Here is a 13,299-nt window from a genome sequence, read left to right on the forward strand (position 1 = left end):
GGATATATATATATATAAATGGTACATTTAATGTAATTTTACTGTAAAATACCGTTAAATTTAGTTTTTGGAGGTGAAAAAGAACAAGTCATTGTATAATTTACTGTGAAAAAAATGTAAATTGACATTCCCACAATTCCCTGTGACACTTCACATTTAATGTATTTTTTTTTTTCCCCCAACATGTTACCATGACGGTGTTTAAAGTTTGTGTCAAAGACACTGCACAACTTCTACATATTAGTATTAACTTTCATTTTTGGCTTTAACTTTTCACATGATTGATCGTGTGACTCATCACTGCTTTGATTGGCGGCTGTCAGTGTATTACAATGGAACAAAACAGATATTAATACTTCAAAAGATCAATAAATTAACATTATGTCGGAAAATGAAATACGGTTTATTACTTTCAAATTATATACGTTTAAAGTCTGTTAATGTCGCTACCGTATTTTTAACAGGAAAACTCTGGTAACCACAGATGCCAGTTTGGTTTTTTTTCCCCGTAAATTTAACGGATTTGTTTTTATCGATTTAGCACACTTTGGTGAGTAAATAATGATAAAATCTGCATTTTTGAGTGAAGCATAACTAAATATTCTTGTGGTCATAAATATATGCATGCGAAGCCCAAGAACACGGCGTCTTTCCTGGAACACTATAAACGTGGGCTTTAGCTGATCTGTTGTTCTTTGAAGTGAAAATGCAATGCTCTCCTAGCATGAGTCTCTTTATCTGAGAGCTGCTGAGCTCAGGTGGACGCTCACTTCAAAGAGCGCTTCTGCTACAGGCGAATGAAAACACGCCGCACAAGCCAATGTTCTCCAGGACACACTGCGCTCGCTGAAACACACACACTGACCCCAGCGTTCGGCTGGAAGCAGAGGCGAATACATGGACGGATGTGAATAAACAGTTCGTTTTATTTTCTTTTTGTTTCATACAATTTTGTAAAACAGCAGTGTTCACATTGTCTCTTCATTCTTTTTATAAAATAGATGTTTATGCTCCTTAAATAGGATTAATTGATCCAATAGCCAAAGTAAATGTCCAATGGGATGCATTTCATACAGATAGAAATGAATACGTCATGGTTTTTTATCAGTTTGATATGAAGGCATGTGTGATAAATATGATCTTCACTCAGGAAACGATACTAAGTCATTAGTTACAATTAATGCGTCACAGTGCAAATTGAATGATTAATCCGATTCAGTATTAATTTTGCAGTCTATCGCGTGTTTTTCAACACCCTCAAAGTGCTACACAAGGTGACGTCGCCTGAAAGTTTAGGAGTAGTTCACCCAAAAATGAATATTCTGCCATTATTTAATAACCATATAATGGTTTGAAAAGTCCATATGCAACAAAAGCTTCCAATGACCAAAATCCAAGAACAAAATGTTTCATAAGTAGTCCAGAGGCCAGTTGCACAAAGGTGTGGAACAATCATTTCATATATATGTTGTTGAATGAATATATATATATATATATATATAATGCATCTAACAGGAAGAAACGCTGTTGTTGTTGAGAAAGCAGCTTACATATCAATGCTATATGAATATATTAAAGTCAATCAACTGATTTTATGTTAATAATTTATGTACTGTGCACTCACAAAAAAAAACTTTAAATAAAAAATGTAAGCATGGTCAATTTATATTAACTCTAAATTTCAACTTATATGTAAATATTTTATCATTAATAATTAATTAAATATTTTACATGGCAAGCATTATATGTGCAATAAAAATAATATAGCCTACAATTCATATAAAATAAATAGCGGCAAAATCCAGACATCAAAATCGTTGAAACTTATTTAATTTGGAGCAAGAGATGTTTGATTGCATCAGATATCTAACTATGCTCATGTTAAGCCTTCTTTTATTCTTTTAGCCTTCTTGACACCAAAAAAAAATAAAATAAAAACAAAAGAAAACAAAAAACAGAGTTTGCTTAAACTTACCAGTGTGGGGTTGGTGCAACAGGCCTCAAATGTTTCTATGTAGACACTCACCTAAAGGATAATTAGGAACACCTGTTAAATTTCTCATTAATGCAATTATCTAATCAACCAATCACACGGCAGTTGCTTCAATGCATTTAGGGGTGTGGTCCTGGTCAAGACAATCTCCTGAACTCCAAACTGAATGGAAAGAAAGGTGATTTAAGCAATTTTGAGCGTGGCATGGTTGTTGGTGTCTGAGTATTTCACAATCTGCTCAGTTACTGGGATTTTCACGCACAACCATTTCTAGGGTTTACAAAGAATGGCGTGAAAAGGGAAAAACCTCCAGTATGCGGCAGTCCTGTGGGCCAAAATGCCTTGTTGATGCTCGAGGTCAGAGGAGAATGGGCCGACTGATTCAAGCTGATAGAAGAGCAACTTTGACTGAAATAACCACTCGTTACAACCGAGGTATGCAGCAAAGAATTTGTGAAGACACACCACACACACAACCTTGAGGCGGATGGGCTACAACAAATAGGAAAAAGAGGCAACAATTTGCAGGAGCTCGCCAAAATTGGACAGTTGAAGACTGGAAAAATGTTGCCTGGTCTGATGAGTCTGGATTTCTGTTGAGACATTCAGATGGTAGAGTCAGAATTTGGCGTAAACAGAATGAGAACATGGACCCATCATGCCTTGTTCCCACTGTGCAGGCTGGTGGTGGTGGTGTAATGGTGTGGGGGATGTTTTCTTGGCACACTTTAGGCCCCTTAGTGCCAATTGGGCATCGTTTAAATGCCACGGCCTACCTGAGCATTGTTTCTGACCATGTCCATCCCTTTATGGCCACCATGTCCCCATCCTCTGATGGCTACTTGCAGCAGGATAATGCACCATGAATCATTTCAAATTGGTTTCTTGAACATGTCAATGAGTTGACTGTACTAAAATGGCCGCCACAGTCACCAGATCTCAACCCAATAGAGCATCTTTGGGATGTGGTGGAACGGGAGCTTCGTGCCCTGGATGTTCATCCCACAAATCTCCATCAACTGCAAGATGCTATCCTATCAATATGGGCCAATATTTCTAAAGAATGCTTTCAGCACCTTGTTGAATCAATGCCATGTAGAATTAAGGCGAAAGGGGTTCAAACACAGTATTAGTATGGTGTTCCTAATAATCCTTTAGGTGAGTGTATCTTAAGTCTAACAATATTGTATTTATGTGTAAGTTCATATGACAAGTGCGATATTCCAAGTCCTCTGAAGTCTTAGGGCTGAAACTTGAGCCCACGTTGCAAGAACAATAAACATGTCCTATTGTGATCCACCAAAAACAAGAGGATGAGTAAATAATGACACGTTTCATTTGTGGTGAACTCTCCTTTTCACTTTTCAACATTTGATTTGATTCTTCATTCCTCTGTTTAGTCCTGTAGGGGTCTGTTTTGTAACATTTGTATTTAGACAACTTATAAAAGAAAACATGATAAATACTGTATGCATTAAGTGATTAGACATAGATTTGCCAATGTAGAAATCCTACAGAATCTATCAAGCCGTTCGAACAATGTGGGAGGAATAAAGGAAAAATAAATAAGCTAAATATCCATGGTGAGTGTTCATGGAAAGCGTCAGAAATGACACGGAATCGCCATATTCTTCTCTGTTATACGTCTTATTTATATACATCTGAAATGAGTACATTAAGTTGCTGAATATCTGGAGGATCTCACACACATCACTCAGTTTTATTATCAACTCCTTCCATCAATGGGACAGAATGTGCTGGAATTCGGGCCTGGGATTTGAAATTATCGCTCCATTTTAATTGTTTCTGGAGAGTAGATTCTATATTACAATACGCATGTACCACACTCGATACAGCGTCGCACAAATTATCAAGAAGAGAAGAGCTGAGGAAAAAAATACAGGTAAAAATCATCGGTATTTAGCAAAATACAGTAATTTTCTCTTCATCTAATATATACCCTACTTTGCAAGAGAGTGTTAAAATTACACAGAATTCGAATAACACGTATACAATGAGCTTTCACCAAAGAAACATCGAGTCACATGAAGTTATTCTGGTCGATACATAATTCACCATAAAAACACAAAAATGCTTCATTTTTTTTCCCTCTTGTTTTTGCTTTTGTTTTCGACACAGTTAGGTTGACCTCACGGAGGCCTGTGATTGGTCGAGCTGCCGCGGGGGGGCGGGAGGGGGCAGCGGGTGAAGACTCTTAGCACCTACACCTCATCGTGGGAACGTTTATAGTGTTTCCCACATGGAAAACCGTCACGGATGTATCTCAACTGCATGTGAACTGTCCGTAAATGCCACGTTCGGAGATGAGAGGGTCCAGTACCGTAACATGCTCGTATTGCAATTTACCGTAGCCGTCGTTGTTGACTCTCTTTATTGGATGAAGACTTGAATATGCATATGTGAAAGTATCCTGCTCGTAACGTCAAGTTCAGGTACGTAAAGAGAAGCATGTTTTGAAATGAAGGTGTATCAATTGAATCACTTTTAGCTTCTATGGGTATAAAGAAATGTATTCAAAATATTCAAACATTAACTTTCCATTAGGTCGATTCGACCACAAATGAACATTTGGTAACACTTTATTTCGACGGTCCACTACATGTCAACATATTATATTTACTTAAACCCTAACCTATCAGTTTACTAATACTCTAATGACAGTTAGTTGACCTGTAAGTTACTTATAGTTAGTAGACTATCTAAATAAAGTCTAACCGAACATTTTGTCAGCGCTTACTAACCCTCATGTTGTTCCAAACTGGTATAATTATAATTTCCTTTCTTCTGTGAAAACCTAAATAGCATTTTTTTTTTAAATAAAGGCACTATAAAAGTAGTACATTAAACTGAGTTTTTAAATCTACACGTTAGCTACAGTATCTGTGAGACTAGGTTTTGACATCTAATCTTGGACTACTTTTATGTTCCTTTTTTTATAAAGCCCTCATCAGCTTTCATTGTATGGGGAAAAAATACAATGCTTTGACATTCTGCCTAACATCGCATTTTGGGAAGACAAAACATCACAGGTTTTGAAACTATATGTGGGTAATTTTCAGTTTGGAGAAATAAACGTGAGTGGAAGACGAAATGATAATAATAATAGTCATAAAGAAATAAAACACCCAGATGTGTTCTGATTTAATGTTTTGACGAAGGCCACACCATCTATAAACTCTGTACTTCCACAAGTTGACGTAGCAGATAGCCAATATAGTCGTAGCCGAATAGATACACGGCGAGAGACATTCTTACTCATGTATGTCTTAAAACGGTTTCCTTCATAAGCTCTTCATATATGGCAAGCTGTGCATTTAGTACGTATCATGTGATACGAAGGCTGTGGTTCTCATTTAGCAAACACGTCACTCGCTCTCTTTGTGTGTAGGGCAAGCTGCGCTTCAAGTGTCGAAATCCATTTGGACGACGGATCTTTGGCAACTCTTGTGTTTATCCGTCATTACCATTAGATCTCGCTGTGTAAAAGAAAAGAAAAAAAACATCTGCCGGCAATGAATGAAGCTCAGATGAATCAAAATGGCCACAAGTCTTGCTCAAAACTGCCGTAGAAAGCGTTTCGGTGACCCGAATGAAATCAACCCTGTTTGTTTGTGCATTTCCGTGAGCAAAGGATGTTCGTCTGCACTCTTCAAGGGTTTCTACTAGTCTAGCAGGTCACATGACTGCTGCGGTGTTAATCTAAACCGGTCCTACAGTCTGACGCACACCTGTATTGTACATCGCATTCACGGAGACGTTTGTTTCGCACCCCACAAAAACTCTTTGAAATGAACTTGATGTGCTATAAATTATACTCTAAGAAAACGACTCCCGTTCACGTCCGTTCGTTTATTGCCATGCTCAAAAAAAGCCTCGTTTCCACATTTTCACTCGGTTCCGATGAGAAACGCGTTTTCGTTTGTTTAGGGGGGAGGGGGAGTTCTCCTTCGAGTGCCGTTTGTAAACATCAGACTCGGTTAGTTTGGCTGGACGCGGTCCGTTCTCACAGGAAGGATACGGATCGGCCTCCCTCTCGCAGTGGCATTGTGGGATACATTGGTTTGAGGATGTGGTCGCTAACTGGTTTGCTGCTACTGCCACCGTTCTGACTGGCCATGTGGTGTCGGATGTCTCTGCGGTTGATGGTGAATGCCGTGATCATCTCGGAGCCGTAGTCCCTGCTCTCGGGCACGGCTCCGGGGACGTGCCTCAGTTGGCCGTCGCCCAGGCAAGTCATGGAAACACGGGCGTCGTTGCGGTGCTGCGGCTCATGTTGTCCTTTCCTGGCAGGCGACGGGCGTTGAAGGAGTGCATGTTGATCACCGCGTCTGTCTTCAGCGAGGCTGGTCGCGGGGGCTGGCGAGGGGGCTTGAGTTTCACCCGTCTCTCGCACGTGAACGACAGTCTGATCTCGTCCGTCACCGCACTGCAGAAAGACCTCTTGATGGAAAAAAAGGGACATTGTGGGGTGGGAGGGATGACAAGAAAAGAGGAAGTAAGTACTTTCACGTTCATTCGCTGAGGAAGACAGTTTGGTGCTAAGGAGGAGTAACAGAGTGTGTCAGCAAATTAAAAATATTCAAGTCTCATGCCACCAAAGTTGCGTTTTTTCCCCCAGAAATAGAGTTATGACAATTTAACCCTCATGTGGTGTTCGGGTCAATTTGACCCGGAGAAGATATTCTTTTTCCTGAAAATATTAGTTAATGTTATCGCTTTGGACTGAAACTTAGTGACTTTGTTCCCAAGCGGTATAACTGTATCTCATTTGTTTTTTGAACATTTTCGTATTTTTTTGTGGGAGTTCTGTTACCTTGTTACACTTGTGGTGTTCCCGGTCAAAAATGACCGGTCTATACAAAATAGCTTATAAATCACTCATTATACCATATTTTCACCCAATCTTGGATTCAATCTTTTTGTCAACTTGTTCTCTTTCAATTAGGACTGATTTTATATTTCTGTTTGCATCTGATTAATCGTGGGCCTCGTTTGTCTGAGAGTAGGCATCTCATTTTTTTAGTAAAAAATAAATAATTTATGAATAAATTTGGAAACATGAATTTTTTTTTTTTTTTGAAAAAAATGGCTACTGTTCATCACACTAGTCTACTCTAATGTTTTACCAGGAATTTTGTTTTGAAACTTTTGTTTTGTAAAAAATATGGAACATAGTCACACTTGTGGTGTTCCCGGTCAAAAATGACCGGCCTATAAAAAATAGCTTATAAATCACTCATTATACCATATTTTCACCCAATCTTGGATTCAATCTTTTTGTCAACTTGTTCTCTTTCAATTAGGACTGATTTTATATTTCTGTTTGCATCTGATTAATCGGGGGCCTCGTTTGTCTGAGAGTAGGCATCTCATTTTTTTAGTAAAAAATAAATAATTTATGAATAAATTTGGAAACATGATTTTTTTTTTTTTTTTTGAAAAAAATGGCTACTGTTCATCACACTAGTCTACTCTAATGTTTTACCAGGAATTTTGTTTTGAAACTTTTGTTTTGTAAAAAAATATGGAACATAGTCACACTTGTGGTGTTCCCGGTCAAAAATGACCGGGCCTATAAAAAATAGCTTATAAATCACTCATTATACCATATTTTCACCCAATCTTGGATTCAATCTTTTTGTCAACTTGTTCTCTTTCAATTAGGACTGATTTTATATTTCTGTTTGCATCTGATTAATCGTGGGCCTCGTTTGTCTGAGAGTAGGGATCTCATTTTTTGAGTAAAAAATAAATAATTTATGAATAAATTTGGAAACATGAAATTTTTTTTTGAAAAAAATGGCTACTGTTCATCACACTAGTCTACTCTAATGTTTTACCAGGAATTTTGTTTTGAAACTTTTGTTTTGTAAAAAATATGGAACATAGTCACACTTGTGGTGTTCCCGGTCAAAAATGACCGGCCTATAAAAAATAGCTTATAAATCACTCATTATACCATATTTTCACCCAATCTTGGATTCAATCTTTTTGTCAACTTGTTCTCTTTCAATTAGGACTGGTTTTACATTTCTGTTTGCAGGTTTAGATGTGTCCTCCTAAACATCTTTTCTGGCCATAATAAAGCATCGCAAAGCCAAGAGAAACATTTGCAGAAACACGATGGAGTCCGCCTTTGTAATTGTTATGGTTGAAGTTAACGCAAGCGTTTCTATTTTTTTATTGAAGACAATAAAAAAACACAATATAGAACAAATAGAACAAATAAATGAAAAGAAAAAAAGACACAAGACAGGGGTACATAACTTATCAGAAGAGATTACATTTCAAACGAATAGATTAAAAGACTTACATATTTCAATTGTTTTTAAAGCTTTCTTGGTACACGAGTTAGAGATAATCCGAAAGTAATGTTGTATTTGCAAGCGTTTCTAACAAATACGTATGGCGACGTACAAAGTGACGTAACGACGTGGTTCCCAGGGCGCTCTAGTCAGTGGAAAAACAAACAGGTTCTGAAGCGGTTCGCAAGTTGAACCAACTCCGAACCAACTTTGAACCAGCACCAGTTCCGAACCAGTTCGTTTTTAGGTGGAAAAGGGGTAAGAGTGTGTCAGCAAATTAAAAAAAATATTCAAGTCTCATGCCACCAAGGTTTCACCAAAGCTGCGATTTTTCCCCAGAAATAGAGTTATGACAATTTAAAGGGGTCCTACAATGCCCTTTTCACAAGATGTAAAATAAGTCTCGGATGTCGCCGAAATGTGTATGTGACGTTTTAGCTGAAAATACCCCACTGATATTATTTATTAGGGGCGTAACGGTTCACAAAATTCACGGTTCGGTTCGATACGATACACTTGTGATACGGTTCGGTACGTTTCCGATACAGCAAAAAGAAAGAAATGGCGGAGAAATTTTCTTGATTTAATTTTTTTATTATATTTTTATTAAAATTAACATCATAATGTATGATATTTTTTAACTTTGAGCAATTATGGAGCTGTACTTAAAACAGAGCAGCTCATTGGACAAAATGAAATGTAATATTGTAGTAGTTATAAACAGGTTTATTTTAGTTCAGATTAACATTTGAGGGCAGCGATTGTATTCATAATGTCAAAATAAAACCAACGCGATGTTACTTGAATGCATTATAGCCTACTATTCCTGCCAAACTTATATGGTAACAGTTAGTGTTACGACAGTAAATCCATGGTGAATATCGCTGATCTGTGGACACTGGATAGTTCATTGATGGCACAAAGTTCCTGGTTTCCACGTCAGCGCTGTTTGATCCGTTAATAACGAAGAAATGTGAGTGTTTCTCACTAGATCTCGCAGCGATGTTATCACTTCAGTGGCGAATTCAAATGTTTTCTTTACTGGATTTGGCTGTGTAGTGACAGTGCTGATGATCAAGATCGGCTCGCGCTGCATTGGTCCAAACTGATAAACGGTCCGTCAAACACACAATAACGAGTAGCTCAGTTTCGTTCCGCTTACATTACATTTGCCATTTGATGTTGGGCAATGTTGTGATCACGCCAGCGTCTATGAGCGCTCGCCACGGGCGACGCGCCTACATTTGAAATAACGAAATGTTGGTCGGCAGGAAAAAACGTTCGGTTTAAAAATGCGTACCGAAAAGCCTCGTACCGAACGGTTCAATACGAATATGTGTATTACACACCCCAATTATTTAATATAGCATGTTAAAATTGTCACTTTTTGAAAGTGAGCAAAAACGCTCTGTTTTTGTGTCTGGTGTCCCCGGGGGCGGGGTTAGTGTAAATTTTAGGGTTAGGGATGTCAAGAACTAGAAGAAGCTCGTTGTTGTAGTCCTTAAAAAGTGATTTCTGTAAAAGAAAATTTCTTTGAATTTTCGGCATCATTACTACTGTCTTCAGTGTCATATGATCCACCAGAAATATATCCCCCCCCCCCCCCCGTAGAGTATTTACAATAAGATCTTAGTAAAGCAATAGTTTGATATTTTTGCCTTTTTACATCTTTCAGTGTTCAATGTATGTGTTTTTTTTTTTTTTTTTTGACAAGCAAAATTATATGATAGCTACTTCTAAACGGGAGACCAAAAACAATCCTTAAAATAACTTCCAACATGTGTGGAAAAATAACACAATGTTCCAGTTCAGTAAGGAACATAATTCATTTTGAGGTGGGATGTGATAAAAATATTCTCATTTTAGAGCGTGCTTTTACACTCAAATACATGATCAAAGTGGTTTAAATGTCAACCTCCACACTGGCATCTTATCAGCGAGATGTGTCTACATAAAAAGGAAGTGATTTGCGATTTGCTTGCTATGCTTTTTGATGTTCGATCGGTTATTCATCTCTTCCCTCATATTGCAGATCCATTCTGTGATGTTATCAGGTGTGAATGAACGCTCAGATTTAGTCAGCGTGCTGAACGTCTTCATCTCAGCATGTCTAAAATCTGTTACTCTGCATGTGTAATGGTACAAGGCCTCGCTACGGTCTTCTGGGTGATTGCTCTGGCGTTTTAGCAGTTGCTGGGCTAATGTGGGAGATTTTTGATTTCGGGTCTGTTTTAACCCAGAAAAGTCAGATACAAATTTCGAAAAAAATTACATAGTTTATATTAGTAATTCTCACATTATGTTCTTAAAAATTTCAGATAATGATATATCCAGATACAATTTTTAAATTTAAATAAATTGGTAATAACATGGTAAAAACACAGTAACATTCTCAACTTTAAAAATTACCAAAAAAATAAAATAAATAAATAATAATTCAATAATGCAAGTACTGATCAGATACAATATGGTTTATTTGAAAAATATATGGGCTGGCCCAAACTAAAGATTATTCTAGTCAACTAGTAGTCAACTAGTATTTAAGCCATTATTCGACTAATCGCAAGTTTTTATTAATCTACTTAAATAAATAGGTGTAATAGAGCCCGCATGCATACAACTTGCCGCAAATCACTGGCAAAAGTTATAAATGTGTCGAAAAAATTTATTTTTTAACATTTAAAATAATTATAGACATTTTAAATATGTATTTATAAAGTGTTTTCTGAGTCAGTGTTGGCTGCAAAGACTCGGCATCTCCACAATATAGTGAAATTTTAAGTCATGATTGTTTTAAAAGCTTACTTTCAACCAGGTTCAAACAGACCATTGCACACTACAAGAGTCACAAACAAACCCTAGCACACTGACTCTGACGAGTATTAATTAATCTGTTATGAAAAAAAAAAACCCAGCACATCAATGCGAATCAATGGAGTCTTCAAGCAGCGAGGTTGATTTTGTTGTCCTCTCTCTTCATAAAAAGAGAAAAAGAAAAAGGAAATATTGGGACCTGATATTGCGTAGAGGAAGGAGAGTTCGCTGCGGGATTATCCCGAGAGATTCAGAGTTTACTTCAGGATGTCAGCGGCTCAGTTCGGTGCTTCGCTAGCGATACTTGAGACACATATTAAAAACAAGACCAGCAATTTCCATGAACCAATTGATCCTGACCAAGATTTTGGCGTTCGCTTGTACGGTGGCTCTGAATTGTCAAAACACCTCCCAAAATGCTTGATTCGGATGCGAAACACACAGAAAATTTAACCCGATCCAAAAAAAAAAAAAGTACTACGGACAAAAGTTTCGGAGGCAGTGTGTCAACATAATTGACACAACGTGAGGTCGTACACTGTAAAAAAATATTGTTGGTTTAACTTAAAACGTGGCTGACTTAAAATTTTAAGTTGATTGAACTGGAAAAAGTGAGTTAATACAATGAAGGAGATTAATTTAATCATCAGAAACTCAAAATAATAATTTATCTCAACTAAATGAATTATTTAAGTTGATTTGACAAAAGAAAATATGTTGTGAAAACAAATCTTTTACAGTGATTTATTTGTTAACGTGTGACGATTTTGGACTTTGCAAGAACCTTTACCTTTTTTTCCCCCTCAATTACATTATAGTTTCCACTTCCAGTCGATCTCACCTGTTCGCGCTCTGAAGTTTTCCTCAGTTTGTAGATGAACTCTCCTATCGCCACGAACACGGACAGCACCAGCCCGGATGCCAACACGATGAAGATGCCACCCAGGTTCTGGATGCCCATGGGACCGGTCTCATAGCGCTCGTCCTCCAGACAGTTGGTGTCGCTCCACCACTTCTCCTTCAGCATGTGCAGACGCCCATCTTCCAGGATACCCAGGATAGCGATCGTGATTTTGTCCCTGTACGGCGAGCCTGGAACAAAGTCATTCATGAATCAGTCTTCATTGGAATATCAAGTACGGAGAAAACTGCAATTAAACAAGAATGCTTTCACATTCTGACACTAACTCCATGCTTGAAAGGAGAGGCGTTTCAACAACACGTTACACCAACCCGATCTCACGGGAATTTGTGCGAATTTTACGAGGTGGCTAATTCGTACGAATTAGTACGATTTTGCTAAATCGTACATATTTTACGAATTAGCCAATTCGTATGAATTCGTACGAAGGACCTACCCCTGACCCCTCCCCTAAACACAACCGTCACGTGGGTTTAGACAAATCGTACAAATTCATACGAATTGGCTAATTCGTAAAATATGTACGATTTAGCAAAATCGTACATATTTTACGAATTAGCCAATTCGTATGAATTCGTACGAATGACCAACCCCTGACCCCGCCCCTAAACACAACCGTCACGTGGGTTTAGACAAATCGTACAAATTCATACGAGTGAGGTCATATTAATTAGTACGAATTAGCCACTTTTGAATCACTCGTACGAATTCGTACAAATTGGTTGTGAGATAGCTTAGGTTAAACACACACACACACTGTGTAATCTACTCTATTTCACGCTCAGTTTTTAATGAATACAGTACTATACAGTTCCAGTCAGACTAGGCTTTAGCCATGTAACATTACTTCAAAACTGCAAAGTCTTATGAATTCAACTAAGAGGTCAGTATGGGATATTGACATCATCTATTGATCAAATGTCATGCCTAGCAGATTCACAGGTCAGATCCACCTAACTTCAATTTTGATTCACATGCATATCAATGACGGTGGATAGAACTTCACTTAAACAATGTCATTGATAACAAACTTGAATGAATTTCAATTCTGAAATTAAATTTCTTTAGGTTCAGAAACATAAGGATGTCCCTTAGAGGTTGTGACAGTGTTAGCTCACGTTCAAATCTGTCCCAAAATATGTCTATATATAGGTATATTTCTCCTTACATATAAATCAAACCAAGAGATAATATACCTAATCTCGTGTAGGCAATAAAGTAGAGTCACGGTCAAAGGTCAGCAT

The 13,299-nt window shown here is 37.6% G+C and overlaps 1 protein-coding gene across 1 annotated transcript in view; it reads right to left on the reverse strand.

Moving 5' to 3' along the window:
- Positions 1-906: 906 nt before the first annotated feature.
- grik3 (glutamate ionotropic receptor kainate type subunit 3) overlaps positions 907-13,299 on the reverse strand; it is a 179,845-nt gene continuing 167,452 nt past the window's right edge. Inside the window, exons 15-16 of the mRNA XM_039651314.2 lie at positions 11,975-12,225; positions 907-6,452 (exon numbers count right to left, since the gene is read on the reverse strand). Coding sequence (XP_039507248.2) covers positions 6,018-6,452; positions 11,975-12,225 — 686 coding nt within the window. The 3' untranslated portion in view covers positions 907-6,017. The remainder of the gene's footprint in view (positions 6,453-11,974; positions 12,226-13,299) is intronic.

Source organism: Pimephales promelas, chromosome 12 (genome assembly GCF_988280905.1).
Source record: "Pimephales promelas chromosome 12, fPimPro1.hap1.1, whole genome shotgun sequence".
NCBI lineage: Eukaryota > Metazoa > Chordata > Actinopteri > Cypriniformes > Leuciscidae > Pimephales > Pimephales promelas.